At 42.8% G+C, this 26,892-nt stretch overlaps 1 protein-coding gene across 2 annotated transcripts; it reads left to right on the top strand.

Annotated features, from left to right (window-relative positions):
* Positions 1-830: 830 nt before the first annotated feature.
* On the top strand, positions 831-26,892 carry nphp3 (nephronophthisis 3). Of its 2 annotated transcripts, none has more exons than XM_084048412.1 (29): positions 831-863; positions 1,616-1,743; positions 2,292-2,551; positions 4,042-4,167; positions 4,281-4,431; positions 4,819-4,971; positions 5,729-5,862; positions 6,373-6,533; positions 7,274-7,430; positions 7,853-7,927; positions 8,143-8,313; positions 8,668-8,771; positions 9,929-10,043; positions 11,711-11,854; positions 16,818-16,915; positions 18,201-18,303; positions 19,226-19,308; positions 19,887-20,022; positions 20,323-20,487; positions 20,611-20,705; positions 20,947-21,069; positions 22,427-22,616; positions 22,864-23,105; positions 23,408-23,483; positions 23,572-23,699; positions 24,450-24,690; positions 25,516-25,641; positions 26,138-26,253; positions 26,361-26,892. In XM_084048412.1, the coding sequence occupies exons 2-29, from the start codon at positions 1,680-1,682 to the stop codon at positions 26,527-26,529; spliced, it is 3,906 nt and encodes a 1,301-aa protein (XP_083904538.1). In that variant the 5' UTR covers positions 831-863; positions 1,616-1,679; the 3' UTR covers positions 26,530-26,892. The 2 variants fall into 2 exon arrangements, with proteins under 2 accessions (XP_083904538.1, XP_083904537.1); XM_084048411.1 differs by having other exon boundaries at positions 19,884-20,022.

Here is a 26,892-nt window from a genome sequence, read left to right as displayed (position 1 = left end):
GTGGAGAGAGAACATTTATATTAGCATTCACGATTCATCTATGCAAACATCCCTATCTTAATCCATTAGACTATTCTACAGTTTACAATTAAGGTATTTAGCAGTCGCTCTTTATCCAGAGCAACTTAGAGTAAGCAATTAAGCCAGGTAAACACATACTGTACATCAAATGCAGAGAGACAGTGGTGTCTCAGTAATCTAGGATCATACTGTAGGTAAACTAAGAACCTAGCATCAGTCTAAACAATATAATAATAATTTAAAAAAGGATCAGTACATTGAAACTATATAGGATCATTTATATTAGATGTACCCATATATTGCCTATGCGTACACACACGTTTTTTGTCAACTTTATGATTAAAAAAGATCCAAATGATGATGTAATGATAACTATTATTAAATGCAGTTTAATATGTCCACAAATTCCTCTTCAAAGGCTATGTCAAGTCTAAAATACACACTGTGCGAAGACTGCGAAAACACACACACACACACACACACACACACACACACACACACACACACACACACACACACACACGCAGCACACACACGCAGTTGTAACGTACAGGTTTCCAGTGGTGGAAACTAAAGCAACTAAGTTCATTTACTCATTTACAGTACTTAATAGTCATTTTGAAGTATTTTTTACTTTACTGCAGTAGGCTACTTCCAATTTTCAATACTTTAACTTCTACTCCAAATACTTTTACTTAAGTAAAACTTTTGAGTATCTTCTCCACCACTGGATGGGTGCAGATGTTTTGAACAGCTGGCGACACATTTGACTCATACGAGGACCCGTAGGATCGACCCCTTGTTACCAAGGCAGCGAGAAGGGAGTGTGTGCAGTGGATCGCGTGAGTATTTGCCTGTGTTTATTTATCCTCGGATCGGATTTGTTTTTCAACTATTTGGCAAAGTTAAGACGTTCAGAGAAGGTTTTCTTCCTACAAGTAGTGAGTCGTTCAGGATAAACCCCGCTTCGACGACCCGTTATCCTAAACCAGCTATCTCTAGTTAGCTATAGCCTGCCCAGCTCAATGTTTTTATCTGAGGAATCAAATAAATTACATTAAAGATGAAAGAAATGCTGGAAGCTCTCTGCACTATAGAGGCAATTGACTGTTGATGATGCTGCTGCATTTCTTGTCAGATTCGTTGGCGTTACTTAAATAAACTCCCATTACACCTAAGACAGGCAGCCTCTGTGGATAGCTTTAAAGCACAGCTCAAGACCTTTCTGCACTCTTGATTTTAGTTGATTTTTAAATATTTGTGTTGTGTTGTCCGCATTGTTTTGCCTGATTCACTGCCTCTTATTTTAATGTTGTTTTATGCTTTTGCTTTTCTTTTTTGCTTTATTGTTAAAATTAGTTGTACTTTTTCTGTAATTGTATTCTTGCTCTGTAAAGCACTTTGAGCTGCATTTCATCATGAAAGGTGCTATACAAATAAAGTTTATTAATATTATTATTATTACTTGAAATAATTTCCCACCATATGATTGTTATCCTAGCTGATCGCTGTAATTATTGTTCCATAGTAGGCTACCACCACTATACTACCTTAGTTCCATAGTATTACCATAATTGTCTCATCCTCCTCACAGCATGGTGCTGCTATGGACAGAGACAGCTGGGCATCTTAGAACCTGAGGCTCCTGGAGCTACAGTATGGGCACCGCCTCCTCCCTGGTCAGTCCAGGAGAGGTGATTGAGGATGCATATGGAGGTGAAGGTCAGTGATTTACTCAAGCACTGTACTTGATTTCAAACTTAAAAGTACTTTTGACTTGAGTATTTCAATTTCTTGATAGCCTACTTTATATCACTACATCTCAGAGGCAAATGTTGTGCTTTTTACTCCACTACATTTTTCACAGTTTTAGTTATTACTTACTTTGCAGATTTTAATTATTAGATTAATAATAATCAAATGTGTAATTAAAAATCTTGTACATTTTACGGAAATAGACGATCTACAAGATCACAACGTGACACGCTGTAAGCTTGTAGCTCGTCTATTTTCCTGAAGCTTGAGTTTAAATTTGAGCTTAAGTGATTAATGTTCAATTATTATAGTCCAATAACATTAATTATATGATTCTGAAATGGGCATTGTGCATAATGAGCACTTTTCCTTTTCCTACTTTAAAGTATATTTTGATGCCAGTACTTTAAGTAAGAGTTTGAATGCAGGACTTTCACAAAGTATTTCTACATTGTGATATTGCTACTGTTATTCAAGTAAAAACTCTTGAGTACTTCTTTCACCAACCGGTGAAGGTGGGGAGGCCTGTGAGATCCCAGTGGAGGTCAAGCCAAAAGCCAGACTCCTGCGCAGCTCCTTTCGCCGAGGGCCCAGGGTGATCGGGGCCAGTTTCAAGTCCACGGGCTCAGTGGATCTGGAGTACACTGCCGAGTATGAGAGGCTCCGCAAGGAGTACGAGATCTTCAGGGTCAGCAAGAACAATGAGATCACCTCCATGCAGAAGAAGGAGGCGAAGCTGGATGAGGAGAACAAGAGGCTGAGAGCCGAGCTGCAGGTAACCATGAAGGGGTTTATTCTAGACTGAGAGCCAAGATCCCTTTGAACAAGAGTGTACTTTTATTTTAGTGAAGTTGCAGTTGGAGGTACATTTGAGGAATGTGGGTGTAAGTATTTTCTTGGGCTGTCCTGGACTAAAGATATGATAGTCATAGGCATGGCAGGAATTTCAGGGAGGCCATGAAGGCCATGGCAGTCGTTGCCCCCCAGTATGGCCTTGTGCCCCTCAAAAAAATGGCATGCCCTGAGGCCACAGTGGCCTTAACGCCCCAGCTGACTGTACCACTTTCTTCTCTGTCTCTTTCTTGTCATGTACACCAGTGTTTTTTGTTGAGATTCTGAATTCTTAACTCCCTGAGTCCCCGTCTTTAAACCAATCCAGTAACTTTGGTGCAGGGCTAAGCATGGATCAGTTTGTATATACCATAATGTATTTATTTCACTCCAGATAATCAACATAATACATTTTAAATCATCCTTAACCCTTAAATTCAATTAATTCTTTCAATGGACTAAAACCCTGTTTTATTTGATAGCCTTCCTGCCCTGGCATTTGGCCTTTGTGCCCTCAAAAAATTTACAACACCAAAGGCCAAGTGGCCTTGCACCATAAAATGACGAAATTCCAGGCCTGGTCATAGGAAATACATTGAACACTATAATCTATTAGTTGATTTTAATCAACAAATCTGTAAAATGTTGTTGGCTGCATACAGTCATGCAGAGACCAGCCTTTTCAGGTTGGTAAGGTTGAGACCTGTACGTTCTTATGTTGTGAACCCCTTGTCTGGTTGTGGGTGGGTGTAGTTGGGGATTGAGAGTTAACTGTCACACCTGACTAGTATAGGAGGCTTAGGTCTCCTTTCTTCACTGACGGTGGGGTCTGGTTCCAGGCTAACCAGCCACACCTGGCCTATATCTAGGTCAGATATATCTAGGTAGATGGTGTAGCTGTAGTGGCTCAGAGCCTTTGCCTGATGACCAAATTACTTATGCCAAGGGATAATTTCTCTTTAGGATAGAGGTTAAGTTGTTGGCTTTCCACTCGGGAGACCTGGGTCCGGTTCCCGGGGGCTACAATGGCTCATATACATTTGTTTGTACTGGTGAGGAGGTTGTGTTGGAAGAAACTCATTTGCTGTTGTCTTCATAGTTCATAATCATATCTGATGCATTATTGACTAAAAAACATCATTCCATTATCATCATTCATCATCATTTCATTTCCTCTGATGTAGGGGTTATTGCTGACTAGCCATTTACTTTACCACCTAAACCTGCTATCATTTACACAATGGATATTGGCCTATAGACCGGTTTATATCTATGTTTACAAAAGATGTGCGCAGCATCATATTTCAAGAAAATATTCATTCAGCATGGAAAAAAGCTTAAAACTAAGACCAAACTGACCAATTGATGGATTGTTTGACAGTATATTTTTTGATCTCATTGCACTGATGGCCATTGCTGTTGATCTGATGACAGGCTCTGCAGAAGACATATCAGAAGATCCTCAGAGAGAAAGAGAGTGCTCTGGAGGCAAAGTACCAAGCCATGGAGAGGGCGGCCACGTTTGAGCACGACAGGGACAAGGTCAAACGACAATTCAAGGTAAAGAATGCGTCTGACTCTGTAGCATAGCAACCCCGTTTTATCAGTTACCTACCACTCTTCAGCATTCAACTCCAATGGCCCTTGTACCAGCTCCTCTAAATGACCACCAGATCTTCCGGGAGACCAAAGAGAAGGAGATCCAGGATCTCCTGCGAGCCAAGAGGGACCTGGAGGCCAAGCTGCAGCAGCTGCAGGCTCAGGGCATTCAGGTCTACGACCTGGATGACTCCGACTCTGATGACAACCGGACTACAGTCACTGGTCAGAGCACCTCTCCTACACTGGTCCCAATAGACGTCTTACTACTGTGTTTCCCGAATAGTGGGTCGGGAGCCATTTTTGGGTTACGGATCAATTTCTATGGGTTGCTAGTAAATATCTTTCTTTTTTTAATTATAAACTGTTGTTACATTTCCTATTTATTATTTATATATAATATTTATTATATATTTCCAAAACATACAAAAATCTAACATTTTTATAAATATTCACAAAAAAACATTGAGGAAATAGTGAAAATTCCCAGTCTACAAGATCACAACTCATTGTGTTCTATTAAGTAGGGCTTAAGTTTGAAATTATATATATTTTGGTAAATTTGGGTCTGCAAAAAAATGTGTTTGGTGACATTGTGTTGTTTGTGTACAGCTGCAGGGACGCAGTGTGAGTACTGGGGTGGCGGTGTGCTGGGGAGTGAGCCCTCTATGGGCAGCATGATGCAACTGCAGCAGACCTTCAGAGGGCCAGAGTTTGCACACAGTTTGATAGACGTGGAGGGACCGTTTGCTAACGTGAGCAGAGGTGAGCGCTTTGAAGCAGAAATCGGCAAGAAAATACGTGTATGGCTCCTGATTCTACGTCGTGTATGGCTCCTGATTCTACGTCGTAGCCATCTTTATGTGTGTGTGTGTGTGTGGGTGTCGGTGTGGGTGTGGGTGGGGGTGGGTGGGTGGTTGTGTGTGTCGATGTGAGAGTCTGTGTTTCTAAGTCAGTGTTTGAAGACGTATGCAATGTATCATTGGTGTAAGTGCATTTACTCAAGTACTGTACTTAAGTACAGTTTTGAGGTATTTTTACTGTACTGGAGTATTTCCAATTTTCAGTACTTTTACCTCTACTCCATTACATCTCATAGGCAAATATTATACTTTTACTCCACTATGATAATTTGAAAACTTTAGTCACTAGTTACTTTGCAGATTTTGATTATTATTACAAAACAATTACAAAAACATTCACCACTTCAGCCCTATATACATTTCGGCCATTTGAAAATAGCCGATGCTCACAATGCGTCGCATTGTGAGCTTGTAGATCTGCTAATTTCAAAAGATATTATATATGCATAAATGAGTACTTTTACTTTTGGCACTTTAAGTACATTTTGATGCCAATACTTTTGTACTTTTACTCGAGTACATTTTAAATTGCGGACTAACAGGGTATTGCTTTGAGTACTTTTTCCACCACTGCAATGCATCCATTTTTATCTGTGTGTAGTGTGTATGTGCTCTTGCGTGACCGTGCACACTCTCTAATCTCTGTTGGTGCATTTCAGACGACTGGGATACTGCAGTGGCCAGCCTGCTGCAGGTCTCTCCTCACGTCTCCCAGGCCTTGTGGAGTAACACGGTGCGCTGTTACCTCATCTCCACCCAGGAGACCAAAGCAGAGCTGGACATCTTCATCCAGGTTCGCTATGTGGTCCACCACCTACCTACTGTACTTAACCCATTGAGACCTGAGGCCGATTCTACAAAATGTCCTCTAAACTGTTTTTTGAAAAAACTTATGTTACCATGTCAGTGGTGCTCAAACTTTTTCATCTCAAGGACCCCCAAAATGATATGCTTTTGGCTGCAGACCCCGGTCTCAAAATGTTTTGTTTCAGGGACCCCCAGAAGCTTTGAGTAAAAATCTTTGCTTTAAAAGAATATATATTCAAAGATTTGCGCACATTTTCGATTTTTCAAAAATAGCAGATCTACAAGCTCATAGCGCGGCACTCGACTTGTATATCTGCTATTTTTGAATAGCCAAAGTGTAAAATAATGTTTTTTTTTAGCTCAAATCTTAAAATGACACAGATGCGTCCCAGGTCTTCACGGGTTAAACATTACACATTCTGTGAACCCAAAGAATAATACCGTATAGAGAGGGCTTCTCGTCCATCATTGTGCCATTTGTTTTCCTGTGTCACAGAAGTACTCGCCCAAACTGCGGAGGCTGTGTGAGGGTCTGGGTCACTTCTACCTGAACGTGAACTTCCCCGAGGAGAGCGCTGGCTCCCACACCCTGATGCGCAAGCAGGAGATCGAGCGGAGCTCCGTGTGTGTGCTGCTTCTCAAGACGGCCGTCACCATGTCAGTACCCTCACTTTGATTGATTGATTGAATACTTTATTAGTCTTAGTTAGGCTTAGTTAGGTCTCCTATCTTCACTGTCGAATGGGGTCTGGTTCCAGGCTAACCAGCCACACCTGACCTAGATATAGGCCACGGGTAGATAGCTCACATCCATTTGTTTGTACTGGTGAGGAGGCTGTGTTGGAGGAAACCACATTGCTGTTGCCTTCGTAATCATATCTGATGCATTATTGACTCAAAAACATAATTTTTTGTCTGTCTTATTTGTTTCCATTGTGGTCCTATGTATTCAATTCATCAGCATAGCATAAAAATAACACAATAATACATGTCATCAACAAATACAGAAATTATGTACAAAGGATAAAAAGGGGGAAGAAGCGGCATTGAATGACACCTCCTTTCTATGGGAAAATTCATTTATCCCCCTTGTGGTCTCCTGATAGATGTTTTTTCAAGCCAGTTTTGAAAGAATCCAGTAATTTACATTTTGTAATGGATGGTGTGGCATGGGCATTCCACATTTTGTTGGCAGAATGAGAATCTTCCCATGTTTGTTCTATATTTGGGTAGTACCAGATCATTTTAACTCCCTCTAGTATTATGGCTGTGTGTGACACTAATACTCTCAGTAGAGTTGCCACAGTGTGTCCATACAGGCCCTGCCATCATCCTCACTGATATAAACAATGTATTTTTATTATGTCTTTTTGTGCACATGCACCATGTGTGTGTAGCTCTGTGGTGGAGGATTCTGAGGAGGCCTTTGTGAAGAACCCGGATGGCTGCCCCCTGGTGCTGTATCTCAGGACCGGAGAAGACCACCCTCTCACTGGATCCACCAGACAGCTGCTGGAGAGGGTCAATGCGGCAGACAAGGCAGCAAAAGTCAAGGTGTGTGTTTCTGTGTGTGTTTCTTTGTGTGTATGTGTGCGTGTTTCAGGTGTAACGTTGCTGATTCTCAAGTGCAGAATTCCTCCACGATTCTTTCACATCAGCCAGTCATAAGGCCGTTTCAGACCGGGAGCGATTAACGCGCCTTAGTAATTCGTTTTCAATGAGAGGCGGGCGATTATTTGGGACGCGCAGAGAAGTTGAAGGGCGGAGAGGCAAGCGGGTGCGGTCCCGTGAAATTCTCTCGCTCGTGCTCGTTTCATGCACACGCCACGCTACGCACAGGAGGACCAAACAACAATGATCGCTGCGCAATCCCCGCTGATCCAAGCGAGAACGGCCGCGTCAATAGTCCCCTGTCTGAAACGGCCTATACACAGCCTTTCTGTATACTATGATATATGTGTACATTTCACCTATAGGTGGTGGATCACAGTGGTTCCCCAGAGGACGGAGCAGCCTTGATTTACGCCCAGCTGGAGAAAGTCGTCAAACAGGTACAAACCTCTGACCATTGGATAGGGCAGACACTAATATACAGTATTATGTCATTGCTGTTGGGCAGAAGCCTTGTATGTTTTTGTCACAGGTTATTTTTGTCCATTTCCTTAAAAAAACGTATTTGGACGTACAAGGCCTGATAGTGACGATATGTGTCTCCACCCCTGATTCGTCTCACATGCTGTTATCCTCTTCCTCTGTCACTGCTCAGGAGTTGCTGGGCCTGGAGGGGACAGACGTCGACTCCAAGGACTCGGGCATAGACGAGGGACACGAGGAGGACTCGGGCGACGTGCTGTGGGACCTGCACGACGAGCAGGAGCAGATCGAAGCCTACCAGCAGGCGTGCAGCACCAGTTCCTCTCAACTAGGCTTCCAGAAAGTAGGGCAGATCTCCTCCTCGTCTCAGATCCTTATAACCTCGTCTCTCACTTCTCAGTCACTGATTGCAGTCTGAACGTTTTTCTAATTAATAAAATGTTATTTGAACCAATCTCTATGTTAATGCCAAAATAATTGTGAAAAGGATGAGACCGCACAGCTCTTAGCCATGATGCAAAAATGTATTAAAAGGTACAGGAAACCAACTATTTGTCAATATAGTCTTCCTCAGGGTTGAAAAAACTCCCGGGCAAACATCTAATTTCTCTTTTGGGGTCTTGAGCTAAAACGTTTGGGAACCAGTGCTCTTCTACAGTAGTTAAATATGTGTTCTTTGATGTCTTCCTGTCCTCAGTATATAGATCGTCTTAATGACATGGTGGCAGCCCCTCCACCAACCCCTCCACTGCTGGTGTCTGGCGGTCCAGGCTCAGGGAAATCTCTCCTGCTCTCCAAATGGTAACGACGACTACTTCACCATCCAATCGACTGTTAATATAGGTTGCATCCCCACAGGCAGATTAGATTTTTATTTTAGCTCAGATTTATATAGCACTTTTCTACCCAAAGTCGGTTTTCATAAAAGAAAGGGAACCAACTCTATTAACCCATTAAGACCTGGAACTGTGTCATTTTTAGATTTGAGCTAAAAAGCATTATTTTACACTTTGGGCTATTCAAAAATAGCAGATATACAAGCTCATAGCGCGGCACCGAGTGCCGCGCTATGAGCTTGTAGATCTGCTATTTTTGAAAATTCGTGAAAATGTGTGCAAGTCTTTGAATATATATATTTTTAAAGCGAACATTTTTAACTCAAATCGTTGCTTCTGGGGGGTCCCTGGAACAGAATATTTTGATGGGGGTCCGCGGCCAAATACATATAATTTTGGGGGTCCTTGACCTGAAAAAGATTGAGCACCACTGATATAGAAACATACGTCTTTCAGAAAACTGTTGGGGTTTAGGAGACATGTAGAATCGGCTTCAGGTCTCAATGGGTTAAAATTAATAAAAGGTTAAGTATGGGTTGGGGAGACATCTTAACTCGACTATTAGAGCTGTCAATGTTGAGTGTGAAGTTCTGGGTGGAGCAGGTGCGGTAGTCTGGGCCAGAGATTATGATTTCCAGTTGAGTTTGAGAAAGTTATTTTGCATCCATGTTTTAATGTCTGTGAGGCAGGTGGAACGGGTGGCAGCGTTGACAGTTTTGAGATAATCACATATTTGCTGGGTGAAGGCAGAAAAGTTCATTTCTCTCCCCTGGCGACCTTTCCCTAATGGCACAGTGGACTCTCTCAAGAGAGAAAGCTTTCTTTGTATTGAATTCATGATCTCTGTTTTCCCCCCATTCTCTACTCTGTTTGGAGAGTTATATACTTAAAATAGTATGTCTTATTTTCATTTGGGAAGTGGGAGTCATTGCCCTCATAGTTCAACATCTCAGATAGTGTTATACATTTTGGTGATCAAGGTTTTACCCACTACCACTCAAATGGTGCCATTATTTGCTTTTCATAGTGTACTGTCAGCTTTTCTGAAATGGTAACAATATTTTAGCATCATCCTCCATTGACCCTGTCTGTCTGTTGTAACTGCTCTGTAATGTCCTCCAGGATTGAGCTTCAGCAGAAGCAGGCCCCCAACACGTTATTCCTCTATCATTTTGTTGGTCGGCCTCTGTCCGCCAGCTCAGAGCCGGTTCTGATCATCAAACGCCTCACAGTCAAGGTAAGGTGGCCTTCAGTTCCCACAGAGTCAAGCTCAGCATTTTGTCACGGTTAACATACTGTATATATTGTCGCTAGCCTGTCGGGCAGAAACCTTGTATCGCTGGATTTCATTTTAAAGCTTTTTTTTAAAAGCAGTACTATGCATAAATATATGAATAAAATGTAATTTTTCCAATCTGTATGGTAGAGTATGTTAATACAATATAACTTATACAATTTGGGTGGTTGTATTTTGTCTCCCTGCTCTTCTATTGAGACATTTAGATCGTGTCAAAGGTCATGTCTCACCTAGACACAGGATCTGACACGAATTTTGACCTGATGGTCAAGATTCAATTTATCCCCTGAGCAAGCAGGCAGGCTCTATTAGCTCAATGGTAAGCATTTCAGCACTTGCGCAGGAAACCGGGTTCAAATCCAGGGTAGAAGAGGAACGTTACATAGTGCTTCTCAAGAGCTTGTGACTAAATAGTAACTAGTATTATATATTATATCTCTGCTGTCCAGCCAGAAACTGCTAACTCCAAAACGCTCATTGTTCAGGAAACGCAAAAACAAAATATACGTTTTTCAGGAAATGAAGAAAACCTTATATTTTTAAAACAAAGCAACACTGCCTCATCAAAGTTGGTATAGTGACTTTATATATTGTCAGATACTTGCATGTGTCATTATATTATCAACACTTTAACCAAATCGCGGGTAAATCAACACTTTACCCAGCGCAAGTGGAGTTAGCAGTTTCAGACGAGCAGAAATCAAGCTGAAGTGGAGTTAGGTGTCCAAACAACAATAGCTCCACTCGCTGCTAAGGGAGAGGTTTCTGAAGGGTACAAATTCTCAAAAGCTAACAATGGATCTCCAAGCTCACAATGCATCACAACAACGTGTGAATTAATGCCCTGATGCTTCATGCCACTTATTATATAGGCCTACAATAATAAACAGGACTTTAAATATTACAATAACTTCTGCAAAGAGGTAGTAGAATAGCGCGACAGAAATGCTATGAACGCCTTTCTTCTTGTCACATTGCTCTCCTCATTAAACACTTAATAGATTTTAGAAATATAATTACTTGTTTTCATAACATTAGCGTCAGTGCTAAGTTTGATAAACAGGTACACTGCATAGTTTTAACAGACTACGGGGAGCTTGTTTACGTGATCCTCCTCCTTGTTCACTGCGCAACGCGCTCTACTCATGCTGTTGAAAAGCAGCGCTGTAGAGGAGAGGGGGGAGTTGTTTGTTTTTGACGGACAGTTTGAGGATCCAATGGAGTTGGGAGTTTTCGTCAGAGGAGCTTTTTAATACTTTTCATTGGTTCAAATGTTTTGATATTTTACACAGACCTAAAGGGTGTTCAATAGCCTTGATTTATGAAAAAAAAAAAAAAAACTGAAAATGGAGTTAGCTGGTCCTGGCTGGACACCGACGATATTATATATAATAGTAACTAAATAGTAACTAAATTACATCGGATCCATTGGAACACTTTTCTCAGTTATGTTTCCATTCCCTGAAAAGTAACAGTTTTGTACATACAAAGTTTACGCTCGACAGCAACCGTTATGTAAGATTTTATTATTATCATTATTTTAATGACAGGTTTTGATTCCTTTTTTTTCTTTTCTTTTTTCTTGTCTGGTTAATGTTGGCTCATAGTTGCTGCAGCACTTCTGGTCCATCTCAGGTCTGTCCATGGAGCCTAGTAAGATCCTGGAGGAGTTCCCACGCTGGCTGGAGAGACTGTCGGCACGCCACCAAGGAAACATCATCATCATCATCGACTCCATCGACCAGATACAGGTATACAGACCAGTGATGCCATGTCTGCTTATTATAAGCGACTTTGGGCTTGTTCTTCTGTAAAGTCGCTTGTAAATATTATTTGCGTTTTTTTTTTGGGCTTGTTTCTGAAGTGTAGTTGATTATTTGGGCTTGTTTCCAATACTTTTTGAGTGGTGCCAACCACTCCTATATCTGACTTTGTCTGTGTGTCCGGGTGTATGTCCAATAAACAAACATTGATGACAACATCAATATGGGGCTCATCAAAGGCACCACTCTCTTCACACAGGGTGTGATTTTTAGCGGCGCTAGCCGCTCTATACCTGACTTTGTCCGTGTGCGTCAACGTTCTGATTGGTCAGGTGCGTCAACAAAGTGATTGGTCAAGCTATAAACACATTATAAACACATATCGATGACAAAATGTATCAAAGGCGCCGCTACCTTCACACAGGGTGTGATTTTTTTAATTTCTTTTGGCTATTCAAAAATATCAGATTTACAAGCTCATAGCGCGCGCTACAGTACTACTGTACTACAGCTACTGTTGCACTACAGCTACTGTTGCGAACGTTCAGGGCATACTTGCCAGCACTGGCCTATATATGGATATTCCCATAAATGGAGACGATCGACCTACGAAGTCGTCATAGAGACCCAAGACGTGCGATAGATACGGGGTCTGACATCAGCGAACCCTTCTCCGAGACTCCATATATGGAGATGGCCGTCACGTCCAGGACCGACGTCATGGTCCCATACTTGGGCATAACTGACATGGGCAGCTCCATGTATGGAGATGTCTGACACTCTCTGACATCACCGTGGTGACATCAGGGGCACAGCCAGCAGTATAAGGGTAGCTGGATGCCCTGGTTAAGGCAGTGTCCTCAGCGACGCTCGAAGATCATCTTAACTCTCTCCAGAGTACCAGGAGATTAGCTGGCCTTACAACCCAGTTAATCACGGATTGCATATTCAGTGGCTAGCTGGCCTTACAACGCAGCTAGGCCTTCACAGTGGTTCTTGAGTCCGGTTCTAAACAACCAGCCGATTATCAGTTTAACAGCTACTGTATGAGCTTGTAGCGCTGACATTTTTTGAAAAATAGTGAACATTTGTGCAAATATTTCAATATATATATTTTTAAAGGGAACATTTTTGACTCAAATCTTTGCTTCTGGAGGTCCCTATTACAAAATATTTTGAGATGGGGATCCGGGGGCCAAATGCATATCATTTTGGGGGTCCTTGACATGAAAAAGTTTGAGAACCGCTGATATAGAAACATACGTTTTTTCAAAAAACTGTAGGAGAAGCAAAGATTTGAGTTACAAATGTTCGCTTTAAAAAATAACATGTATACAAAAGATTTGCACAAACTTTCACTATTAAAAAAAAATAGCAGATCTACAAGCTTGCAGATCTGCTAGTATTTTTGAATAGCCCAAAGAAAAAATGACGCGTTCCCGGTCTTAACGCATTGACTGCCATTGACGGGTTTGACAGGTTTTTTCCCAAAGAAAATGCCTCAAGGCATTCAAAGAGAGACTTCAGGGAATAATCCTCTCTGTCTTCCAACGGAAGGTAGATTGGCTATTGTCAGTATATAGGCCGTAAGTGGTTAACAGTAACACACATGCAGACATTACACTTGAAGCTGTCCACCCTCTCCACTGGTTCCCCTTCACAGTTTCACAGTTTATTTGTTGCCTTTAGCAGCCTCTCTGTTAAGCTCACTTATTATATTCATTCCTGCTTGCCTGTCGGTCTGTCTGCCTCTCGGTTCTAGAGATGCGTGAACTATGACTGTGGCCTTGAAATTCAAATAGTTGGGAATCACTGCACTGATTGCAACGGTGTCTGCGTAAATCATTGTAGGCAGGAATGCTTGGCAACGGTTTGTGTTGCGTTTGACATCAGACCAGAGCTCTGGTCTGCCTATATAAGAGTCCACTGGCATACTCTACTAAGACAGTTGAGGTGAGAAAGGCAGAGATTTACAGTATCGAGATAAATAAGTACAGAGGGAGAAGATAGAAGGAAAAATCTCGAAGAGAAGAGAAGAGAAGAGATATATCTCCGTCCACATCACAGTCCATGGAAAACAGCAGCTTTAACAATGAACCAGCGGAGGTTCAAATGTCCAGCTCTGTAGCGGGCCAGGAACAAGGAGACCACACAGGCCAACCAAGATCATACCAAGACTTAAACTCAGCCGCAACAAGTAAAGATACATCCGATGGCTTACACAGGAAAGACCACCACATATGTAATACGTGTGACAAGAGATTCAGTCAGTTAGGTAACCTGAAGGTACACCAGCGTGTCCACACCGGAGAAAAACCTTACCACTGCAAACGGTGTGACAAGAGTTTCAGCTTGTTGGTTGGCTTACAGAGGCACCAGCGAAGTCACACCGGAGAAAAACCTTACCAGTGTAAACAGTGTGACAGGAGTTTCGGTCAGTTGCGTACCCTACAGATACACCAGCTAGTTCACACTGGAGAAAAACCTTACCAGTGTAAAGAGTGTGACAGGAGTTTCGGTGACTTGTCTACCCTACAGACACACCAACGTATTCACACCGTAGAAAAACCTTTCTACTGTAAACATTGTCACAAGAGTTTCAGTTTTTTAAATGGCCTACGGACGCACCAGCGTATCCACACTGGAGAAAAACCTTTCTACTGTAAACATTGTCACAAGAGTTTCCGTTTTTCAAATGGCCTACGGACGCACCAGTGTATCCACACTGGAGAAAAACCTTTCTACTGTAAACAGTGTCACAAGAGTTTCAGTGTGTTAAATAGCCTAAAGACGCACCAGCGTATCCACACTGGTGAAAAACCTTTCCACTGTAAACAGTGTGGCAAGAGCTTCCGTCAATTAGGTAACCTGAAGGTACACCAGCGTGTCCACACCGGAGAAAAACCTTACCACTGCAAACGGTGTGACAAGAGTTTCAGCTTGTTGGTTGGCTTACAGAGGCACCAGCGAAGTCACACCGGAGAAAAACCTTACCAGTGTAAACAGTGTGACAGGAGTTTCGGTGAGTTGTTTCACCTGAAGGTACACCAGCGTGTCCACACCGGAGAAAAACCTTACCACTGCAAACGGTGTGACAAGAGTTTCAGCTGGTTGGTTGGTTTACAGAAGCACCAGCTAATTCACACCGGAGAAAAACCTTACCAGTGTAAACAGTGTGACAAGAGTTTTGGTCAGTTGCGTACCCTACAGAGACACCAGCGTGTTCACACTGGAGAAAAACCTTACCAGTGTAAAGAGTGTGACAGGAGTTTCGGTGACTTGTCTACCCTACAGACACACCAACGTATTCACACCGGAGAAAAACCTTTCTACTGTAAACATTGTCACAAGAGTTTCAGTTTTTTAAATGGCCTACGGACGCACCAGCGTATCCACACTGGAGAAAAACCTTTCTACTGTAAACATTGTCACAAGAGTTTCCGTTTTTCAAATGGCCTACGGACGCACCAGCGTATCCACACTGGAGAAAAACCTTTCTACTGTAAACAGTGTCACAAGAGTTTCAGTGTGTTAAATAGCCTAAAGACGCACCAGCGTATCCACACTGGTGAAAAACCTTTCCACTGTAAACAGTGTGGCAAGAGCTTCCGTCAATTAGGTAATCTGAAGGCACACCAGCGTATCCACACTGGAGAGAAGCCTTACCACTGTAAACGATGTGACAGGAGTTTCCGTTATACAAAGGGTTTGAAGAAACATTTGCGTGTCCACTCTGAGCAAGAGTGTGACAAGAGTTTCCACGACGAATAATAACCCATTAAGTAGGGGTGTGTCGATATATCGTGCCACAATATATTCTGAGGAAAACCTGACAGTAATTGGATCTTAAAGTGGGGAATATAAAACCTTATAATACAAAAAGGGCAAGGACATGTCTTGCCACGACACACTGATGACTCCTGACATAGACACACAGATAACTCCATATATGGGCATAAAAGGATGCACAGATACAGATATCTCCATATATGGGCGTGAAGGGTACACACACAGACACAGACGGCACCTGGGGTGACAGGGCTTTCTCAGTTGCCGCCCCCTCCTTATTTGTTTGTTCTTTAACACAGTGCCTGCCAAAAACGGACATGTCCGTCTTTTAAAATACACCCGTTTACCGCCGAAGACGGACATGTCCGTCTTTTCAAGCAGATTTACTGCTCCATGCACTCCCTGGTTAACTTATTACTTCAAAATCCTGTATCTCGGCTCCTGTGTACTTTTTTTGTGTATTGTGTTTGTATTTTTTGGTGAAACATGCTATTTTCAACTGCAATTATGGAACGGATTACCGCACTCGGATTTTTTCCCCCCCACGATTCTACAAGACTCCTGTGTGTGTGTGTAATGAGGGGATCACCGTGGGGACGGTGATCACGAAATATTTTTATTATGGTTGAAACCATTTTCATGTCAAGGATGCGAACAACGTAATTTATGAAAAGGCTACTATAGACTACAGTGAAGTCGGACTGAATGACTGGAACGTTTTTTCTTTTTTTACTCTATTGGTGTTTTGTTGTAGGGGATTATCTGGCACATGTATCTGTTATGAAAGAGAAATTGTATCATGAGTGAAACGGCTAGTTGCCATATTTGCATTTCCTTACAGATTACAAATTCCTTACATTACAAATCCTTATAAGCTATATATTTCTGGGATGCATAGTAGCTGAAACTCCACAAGATATTGATTCCTCTACACTTACTGTATATAGAGAGAACATCGCTCCTCCTGTTGAGAGCATCTCAGCACTAGAATCCCAGTGCTCATGTAGCCTAGTCACTTCTTTTGGGCTTGTTTTCATACACCTGGTTGCTTGTTTTTTCCCCCCGCAATTCCTGGCAACACTGGTATAGACACCCCACTGGAGGGGATGTTCACAATCACAATGCTCTCATCACAGTTAAAGATTTTCTCTTCTGCTTCCAGCAAGCTGAAAGGCACATGAAGTGGCTGATTGACCCTCTGCCCGTCAATGTGAGAGTGGTGGTGTCTGTCAACGTGGAAACATGTCCTCAGGCCTGGAGGTGAGACACACTTGGAAAATAGACCACGTATCTAACATAAAAACATTCAGCTGTTGTCACTGAAACTACGTGCAATCGCGCACAGTATGAATGTGTTATCTGCAGTGGCGTGCACAGACATTTTGAGGGGCAGGCTCTCAAGTAAATTATACTTTTTTTTGTTTACTTGGTCTGCTCTTTTTTCTTTCCCTCTACACCTTTACCTCTTTGCCAAAAATATTTGTGGCTAAAGTTCTCCTCAGAAAAGGGATGCTAGGTTTCGAGTGGTTATGGTAAAAAGAAAAATCATATCACATAAAGATTTGGCGGACCCCCTGTAGTAACTCTGAGGATCCTCTAGGGGCCCAGGACCCCCTGTTGAAGACCCCTGCTGTAAACTGAAAAAGAGAAAAAACTTTTTTTTTCCAAAAGGGCACTTCTGGTCAAGAGGGCAAAGGGCAGGTGCTCTAGCACCACCTAGAGTCTATCTGTGCACGTCCCTGGTTATCTGTTCCAATGCTACCATATCTAAATACCTTTCTGAACAAGCAATAACATGCAAGAGCGAGTACTATACTGTGATATATATTGACACTGCTGTGCCTATATTTCACGGTATAGCGGCGGGTATGCTCTGTTATTGCTTTTAGACCACACTTTTGTAATTGTTTATAGGACTAACTTCAACAAAGCGCTGGGTTAGTGTAATAAAGTCCGGGACTTCCCCACAGTGCGTGTAAGGTATGTGTGCGGCAAGAATAATTTGTTTTAGCGTAGTTAGTTAATTTATGCTCTGTTGCATGTCAGTGCCGCACGCTAAAAATCAGTGGTGGAAAAAGTACTCATATTTATTACTTAAGTAAAAGTATCAATACTGCAGTAAAGAAATACTCTGTTACTCTGTAAGTAGAAGTCTGGAATTCTAAATGTACTTGAGTTACAGTACAAAAGTATTTGGCATCAAAATGTACTTAAAGTACCAAAAGTAAAAGTACTCTTTTTTTTTTTATTATGCAGAATGTCCCTTTTCAAATTTTCAAATGTATAAAAGTATTTTGAAAATTTCTAGATCTACAAGCTCACAATGCGTCGCATCGCGAGCTTGTTAGATCGGCTATTTTCAAATGGCCGAAATCTATATAGGGCTGAAGTGGTGCTTTCCACCACTGCTGAAAATAGCTAATCTACAAGCTCACAACTAGTGTGTGTGTGTTGTGAGCTTATTGCTCGGCTATTTTAGTCGTTCGATACCGTTGTAGGACAAAGTATAAATCTGTCTTTAATTGTGATGGTTGTGTGTACTCAGGTTGTGGCCCACCCTCCACCTGGACCCACTGAGTGCCAGGGAGGTGAGGAGTGTGGTCAACGCAGAGTGCCAGGCCATGGAGGTCAAACTCACCAAGGACCAGGTGAGTGCTGACCCCTGCCGTGTGCTCGCTAAATGCCGCGGGACAAAAGCTCTTAGCAAATGAGACAATGTCCATTCAACCATGGACCTTTTTTTGGTAAACGTTTAACCTTTGGAATGTGGGCGGTTAACCGCTGTTAACCGTCTATGACGTCATATCGATAAATAAAGTTGCAGTCCTACGTGTGTCCAGTAATAGTCGTTAATATTTTATTTATTTTTATATGACTTAATTTTGGTCCTAACCGTTTAACCGGTTAACCGGTTAAACGGTCCGTTTAACTGTCCCATCTCTCGGAGACATGTGAATGTAAGGTTGCCAGTTTGAATCTCCTATCCAGCTTATTAAAAATCTGGGTGGGAAAGGTAATAAGAAACGCTGCGATGTCAGACTGTCCCTGAGCAAGGCACTTACCCCTGTAACTGCTCTGATGGAGCCGGTGAGTCAACGGGGCAACTCCCACGTGTCCCATGTGAATATCCGTAACTGTATGAATGAAGCATTGCATCACTCGCAGCGCAATACATAACAATTACTTCATTACAGAACCCAGGAATGAGAATGATTTTGAATGATTTCTGGAGCAGGGTCAGTTAAAAACAAAAGTGTTATTATATGGAAGAAGTAGAGAACAACAGTCCCTGGACAGACAGAGAAATTATCTAGGATATTATTATGAATCCTTTGTCATTATGTTGTTACATCGTAACCACAGCAACCTAACCAGTTTAAATCAGTTTGAACATACAAATCAGCTCTGATCACTTGTGCAAATAACATTGTGGGCAGACAGTCCTAAAGATCGGCTTTGACAAACAAATCGGATTTGACTGCCGTCTGAACAAGGCCTTAGGTGCAGCAGGGATTGAACCTACAGTATTATCACCTCTCTGTTACAATCTCTCTGATCTCTTTGTTATAGGAGAAGAAACTGGAGAGGCATTGTCGTTCTCCATCCACCTGCAACGCGTTGTATGTAACGCTACTGGCAAGGACGATCACCAGGTGAGTGCACACAACATTTTCTGATGTGTGTATGAAAGCTGCATTCCATAGATCAAGGGTGGGCAACTTTGATGATGGAGAGGGCCACTATATTTCCACACTCAATCACTCACTCCAGAGGGCCACATTGCATATACTGTCAGGCCATTCTATGTCACACAAAAGTAGCAAAAATAGTCGATCTACAAGCTCAAGATCTGCTATTTTTGAATTGGAATCCTGATATTTTTTTGCTATTTTTGAATTGAAATCCTGAAAAGTAAAATTTGTATTTAATTTCAAATGCATTTAGTTATACTTATGTTAACTTTAAGAACTTAAATACAAATACATTGGACATAAAAAAGAAAATGTAATTTTAATAGTCATTAAGCTGCTAATATAGACTGAATTAATTAAAGGGGGTCATGTTTGGAATAGTAACAGCTGAAATAAAAAATATATCAATATTCCGATATTAACCTGCGGGGCGCATAAAGTGAAGGTGGGGGCCGCATGTGGCCCCAGGGCCGCCAGTTGCCCATGTATGCCATAGGTGTTATTCTTTCCATACAACATGTTGTGTTCATGTCCAGCAGTAGGTCATGCTCGTCGTTGGAGAGCAGTCTGGAGCAGTGTCTCCTGTGTCAGGACACCATGTCACTGTACCGTCTGGGCCTGACCATGACTCTGGACACCCTCAGCACAGACAGGGAGAGACACATCATGAGGGAGGTAAACCAAACAAACATCATTGAAATACACCGCTGTTCATGAATAGGCTTTAGAGCAGGGGTGCCCAAAGTTTTCCATGAAAGAACTACCAAATTGTCTTTATTTGCGAGATGGCATATCATTTTTATTTGTTCAGTTTCCCTTCCTTTCAAATGGCCGTCTCTGCTAGATGATATCAGAGATTCCATGAATAACTTAGACTGCTATGTAATTTTCTTATGCTTTCTTGTCAATCTCTTCTGTTCTTTTACAGGCTTGTTTTTTCTTTGTGGTTTTTTTTTTTTTCTGTTCCCTCGTCAGATGCTGTGTTTGGTGTGCGCCAGTCATAATGGCATGAGTGAGTCAGAGGTTCTGGACCTGCTCCCAGAGCTGGACATGCCCTTCCTCTCCTCCCTGCTCCATGAGCTCAACAGGCTCTGTATTGTGGCTCTGGGCTGTGGACTCATCAGGTTCCAGCACCTTCAGGTACACTGGGTTCTTCTGCCTTGGGGGACGTTAACATTTCTCCCATCATGTTCTTGAATGAATGTCACATCCATGGGAAAGGCCTCACACTGACAAGTAAATGTTTTTCTGTCTGTCTGTCAGGCTTGGGAGGCAGTCAGGCTGGAGTTTCTGAATGGAGGGACCAGTACTGCTGCTTACAGAGAGAAACTGATCCACTACTTCAGCCAGCAACTCAGGTATAACACAGTATGGTTCAACACATGAATACAGTGTATACTCCTCACAACTCAGGTGAGCTCAGACTTTAATCACCACAACTGTGTGTGTGTGTGTGTGTGTGTGTGTGTGTGTGTGTGTGTGTGTGTGTGTGTGTGTGTGTGTGTGTGTGTGTGTGTGTGTGTGTGTGTGTGTGTGTGTGTGTGTGTGTGTGTGTGTGTGTGTGTGTGTGTGTGTGTGTGTGTGTGTGTGTGTGTGTAGTCAGGACGGGGTGACGTGGCGTGTAGCGGACGAGCTGCCCTGGCTGCTCCAGCAGCAGGAGGACAAGGCCAAGCTACAGCTCAGCCTCCTTAATCTGTTTGTCTCCCAGAACCTTTACAAGAGGTACACACTGAATCAAACCATGTGTACTATACACTACACTGAATCAAACCATGTGTACTACTCAGTACACACTACATTTAATACTACCATGCACACTACACTGAATAAACCCGGCATACTACACCATTCACTATACCGATTCGAGCATACTACACGGAATCAAACATGCATTCTCAGAAAGTAGCACCTCTACAAGAGGTACACGTTACACTGGTGCAAACCATTGCTGCGTGCGAAATCCCATGCTAGTACATACTAATCAGTATGCTATTTTCCATCATGCCTTTGAGTGCATGCACATTAGTATGGACTATACTATCAGACCACACAGAATGTTAGGAAAGTGCTCCATCTTGTGAAAAATCAGAGGTACTACAAATACATGTTTCTGTTTCATCACTGTGTGTATAGCAGTTAAAGGTTGTTTGCTGGGGAGCATGTCATCGGTTTCAACAAGTAACTACATTCTAGTATTTAATAGAAGAGTAATTGATGTTACGTCTGAGGTTTGGACACTGCACACTACGTACAGTTTGTTGTTGTTGCAGCTACCGCTTTGCATTGTGGGACATTCATATCTGCGTAGTGTCCAGTATTGCATACTGTAATGTTACTGTAATATTATGCATTACTGTAATATTATGCAATACTAAAATGCAATACAAAAATTATGCATTTTCGAAATATAGTATGCATTTCACATTTCAAAAGTAGCTACTAAGCTTTTGGACACACTAAAAAGTCTCGCACACTAAATAATATAGTTACATTACATTACATTACGGTCATTTAGCAGACGCTTTTATCCAAAGCGACTTACAATAAGTGTATTCAACATAGGTAGGGAACGAAAACTACTAATCACCAGAAGTTTTAAGTACATTTCCTGCAAAAACAAGCAACCAAGAGTATACCTAGCGCTAAGGTAAAAGTGCAATATATCAGCTACCTACTTTCTTAAACAGATGAGACAAAAAATGGCAAAATCAAATGAGCACGAGCTAAAACAAATAAGTGTATCGACTAAACAAGATCCAATAAAACAATACAAAAATAAAACAAGAGTTCGTACAACTAGTTAAGTTCGTATGGAATTTCGTACACAGCCCATGAAAGTAGTTTCATCAGTGGAAAACAAACAGAGATTTACTACAGCCTTGAATTCATGGAGATTTCTTTGATTTAGTCATTTTTGGGTAGATGTACATGGCACTAAGTGACGAGCGGTGAACTTGTAGATCTGCTATTTTTGAATAGACAACGCAACAATCTAAAAGGCTTTTCCGGTTTTAATGGGTTAAAGCACTCATGGCTGATTCTTCTCTTAAATGTTCCATTTGGTGCATGATGCGCCTAGGGGTCATTTCTCCGAGCTGCTGGCCTACTGGCAGTACGTGGGCAAGGACAAGAGCTCCATGGCCACGGAGTACTTTGACTCTCTGAAGCGCTACGAGAAGACCTGTGAGACTGAAGACAGCATGATGATGCTGTCCAACCTGTATGAAACCCTGGGACGCTTCCTCAAGGACCTGGGCCTCCCCAGCCAGGTAGAACATAACTATGACATTTAAACCACTATATCTCAAACCACTATATTATTTGGTATTGTTGTTGTTTTTTGATGTTTTAATTTGTTTTCTGATATGCACTGGTATTTGTATTTAATAAAGGTTTTGGTTTTCATTTTATTTCTTATCCTACTATTCTACTTAGAAAACTCTATATTTCTGCCCTTCTGTGTGTCTGAATCCATTTATTCCCTCAATTGGGAATCATTGGGTCTTGTGGGTTTAGGCCGTAGCTCCTCTCCAGAGGTCGCTGGAGATCAGAGAGACGGCGCTGGATCCGGACCACCCCAGCGTGGCTCGCTCCCTGCACCAGCTGGCCGGGGTTTACGTCCAGTGGCGGAAGTATGGCAACGCCGAGCAGCTGTACAAGCAGGCCCTGGAGATCAGCGAGAACGCCTACGGGGCCGAGCATGCCAGCGTGGCACGAGAGCTGGAGTCACTCGCCATGCTTTACCAGAAACAAAACAAGTAAAGGAGAACTGGATGCTGCTTTTTTTTTGCTTAGTTTTTTATTGTCAAATGTACTCTTATTAGAATACTGCTTCATGTTTGTGGGATTCACTGTAAGTATATGTGACTGGATAAAGAGTCCTTCCAGTTATGTGGTTCACTACCGTAACCCACAACTTAATAGCAGAGCCCGAAGCTCGTTGCTGAAACGGCTGCATTGGTTTATGAAGATGCCAGCCACTGGTTTGCACGTGTTTTGAGATGAGAAACCACACAGGAACTATTTCTATTGTGCAATTATGTTTTGTTTTTATTACCAGGTATGAACAAGCGGAAAAACTCAGGAAGAGATCGGTGAGGATACGTCAGAAGACCGCACAGCAGAAAGGTCACATGGTGAGTATGTGTAAGTCACTCATTCAGTCAGTCAGTCACTGACTCATACACTCCTTTATTAATTGTCTCTTTCTCTTCCTCTTGGCAGTATGGTTTCACTCTGTTGAGGCGCAGAGCCCTGCAGCTGGAAGAGCTGACTCTGGGTAAAGACTCGACTGACTGTGCCAAGACTCTCAACGAGCTGGGAGTCCTCTACTATCTCCAGAACAACCTGGAGTAAGACCCCCACCCCACACACACACACACACACACACACACACACACACACACACACACACACACACACACACACACACACACACACACACACACACACACACACACACACACACACACACACACACACACACCCACACCACACCACACCACACCACACCACACCACACCACACCACACCACACCACACACACCACACACGCACACACACACTCATGCACACATGCACACACTCAGACCTACATACGATAAATTCTTCCATCTTTACAGATGGTAAATATGAAGCTATATATATGTGTGTGTGTGTGTGTGTGTGTGTGTGTGTGTGTGTGTGTGTGTGTGTGTGTGTGTGTGTGTGTGTGTGTGTGTGTGTGTGTGTGTGTGTGTGTGTGTGTGTGTGTGTGTGTGTGTGTGTGTGTGTGTGTGTGTGTGTGTGTATAGTGACCCCTGGGAACCCCCTCAAGGACCCCGGGCCCCGGACCACGCTTGAGACCACTCTCAAGTGTGGCCACCCGGACCACTCCCTTACGGGTCCATTTGGTTTCATTTTACACTCTCAAGAGTTAAAGATCTATAAGGGTCCATTTGGTTTCATTTTACGCTCTCAAGAGTTAAAGATCTATAAGGGTCCATTTGGCTACCAACTCTCCATCATTTAGCTGGGGACCACCTGGAACCCCCTCAAGGACCACTTGAGGGGGTTTAGATCACCACTGGTGATCTAAACCCTCCACTTCCTCTCCCCCCCAGGGCAGCCAAGGTGTTTCTTGCCCGCTCGCTGGAGATGCGTCAACGCGTCCTGGGTCCCGACCATCCGGACTGCGCCCAGTCACTGAACAACCTGGCCGCGCTGCACACGGAGAGGAGGGAGTACGAGACCGCCGAGGACATGTACGAGCGAGCGCTGGACATACGCAAGAAGGCCTTGTCGCCGGACCACCCCTCACTGGCGTACACACTCAAACACCTGGCCATGCTCTATAAACGCAGGGTGAGACTTGTCGGGTGCTGTTGACTCTTGGCTAACACGTTTTCTTGACGTTGCATATTGTAATGCATCAGGAGTACAACCATAACCATTTAAATGCAACTTAGCATCATATTCTTACTTTATTATCACTTTGTGCATTATACTGTAAGTGGGGGCATGCGTTGTAATATTACCACATTTGTGTTTAATAGTTCTATAATGCTGTATAAGGTAGCTATTGCAGTGATTTGAATACTCTCACATTGGCTCTCAAATTTTGCATGTGATGCCTTTTCTGTATAAATGTGTTGTATCGAATTGGTTCATATTGTCTCTAGTATTATCGTTAATAGGCTCTATGCACAGCAGCCATATTGGAAAGAAATTGGGCCTCTTTCTTACTTCCTTCACAGGTGTTACCAATGATACTATTTAAGGCTCTGTTCCATTCTGGTCAAACAGAGTCAGGGTGCTGATATTGTGCATGTTGGCTCACTGGAAACACTGCTACACCAGTGGGTCTCAAAGTGTGGTCCAGGTACCCTCATCTTTCCTTGGGGTGGTTCTACATGGACCCTTACGAGTGTGTAACTCTGAGAGTGTACAAATGGAAACAAATGGAACCCGTAAAGGTCCATTTGGTTCCATTTATACACTCTCAGAGTTATGGGGGTCCTTGAAATTAAAATGTTTGAGAACCACTGTGCTACACTAAATAGTAAGGAAGTAAGGAAGAGGCCCAATTTCTTTCCAATATGGTTGCTGTGCATACTACAGCCTATTGTTGCCTCATAATACCGATTGCAGAGGTTGATTAAATGAAGCCACTCTGCGTGTGTTGTGCAGGGAAAGCTAGAAAAAGCTGCTCCGCTGTATGAGCTTGCACTGGACATCAGGGAGAAGAGTTTTGGGCCCAAACACCCCAGTGTGGCCACAGCCCTGGTCAACCTGGCCGTCATCTACTGCCAACTGGTAAGACTGGTCAACATAAGAGTCTATGTCATTCAATAACACGTTAAGCACCAATGCATTTCTGTGTCTGTGTGTGTGTTGGTGTTTGTCAGGCTCTTGAGGAGAGGAGCTAACTCGGGCTGCAACTATCAATTATTGTATTAGCCATTATTCAATTGATATCTTTTTCATCGAATAACTGAGAACCATGTTTGTTTGTTTTTGTAACAGGTTGATGCAAAACAATTATATTTGATTAGTCCTTTATGTTTCGTCGTACAACAGTGTCACGCAAGAATAGCCAATCTACAAGCTCAAAACGTGCCGCGTCATGATGGGATGCGTTGTGTAGTGAGTCTGTAGATCTGCTATTTTTGTTTTATCTTTGCCTCCTATAATGACAAGCAAAAAAACTTTTTTTATTTTTTGGTGATTTCCCGCCTTAAAATGTATGAAATCGATTAGTTTTTATACATTGTTGCATCCCTAGAGCTGACTATTATTGTGTCTCATATAGAAAAAGCACACTGAGGCCTTACCCCTGTATGAGCGAGCTCTGAAGGTGTATGAGGACAGTCTGGGCCGCTCCCATCCACGAGTTGGAGAAACCCTGAAGAACCTGGCTGTACTCAGGTAACCGGGGAGGAGAAGGGTGCACGGCGATATCAAAGCAACGGTTGAACGACAAACAAGTCTAGGGAATCGCAGTAAAAATTCACAAAGCGCTCGTTTTCTTTCAGCTACGAGGAGGGCGACTTCGAGAAAGCAGCGGAGCTGTACAAGCGAGCGATGGAGATCAAGGAGGCGGAGCCGTCGCTGGTATGTGGCCAGGCCCCATCTCGCCACTCCTCCAGCGGGGACACGGTCAGCCTGCGAGGACCCGCCCCTCTCCCGCACGCCCACAGGTGACTCCAGCCGCCGCCCGCCCCACTCATCGCCACGGAGCGGCGGGGGGGTCTGACGGACAGCTCTGACTCTCGGTGCATGTTGATTGCTGAGCAGAGACCCCTGTGGTGTTTCATCATCAACAAAAGGGATCATCCTCATCACTTTGCTGTGGTGCGGTCGAATGTAATGTTCACTGCCATTGGAATTATGATGTGTACTACAGTATTAGTCTATGATATTTGCCAAAAGAAAAAGTATTTATTGATATTTCTAGAGTATTAATGTAATCGTTTTTTATCAATGTAGGAATAATGTGAACTAAAGTGGGACCAGTCCTTTAACCCATTGAGACCTGGAACTGTCTCATTTTTAGATTTGAGCTAA

Source organism: Gymnoscopelus microlampas (assembly GCF_963454915.1).
Source record: "Gymnoscopelus microlampas genome assembly, chromosome: 22".
NCBI classification, from domain to species: domain Eukaryota; kingdom Metazoa; phylum Chordata; class Actinopteri; order Myctophiformes; family Myctophidae; genus Gymnoscopelus; species Gymnoscopelus microlampas.
This window is presented reverse-complemented; position numbering and strand designations above follow the sequence as displayed.

What these genes read in the sequence shown, in the direction of transcription:
- nphp3 (XM_084048411.1), top strand. Translation starts at nt 1,680, where the DNA reads ATGGGCACCGCCTCCTCCCTGGTCAGTCCAGGAGAGGTGATTGAGGAT. An exon ending in CTCAACTAGGCTTCCAGAAA is followed by an intron (nt 8,314 to 8,667) that starts GTAGGGCAGATC and finishes TCCTGTCCTCAG; the next exon opens with TATATAGATCGTCTTAATGA. An exon ending in ACTCCATCGACCAGATACAG is followed by an intron (nt 11,855 to 16,817) that starts GTATACAGACCA and finishes TTCTGCTTCCAG; the next exon opens with CAAGCTGAAAGGCACATGAA.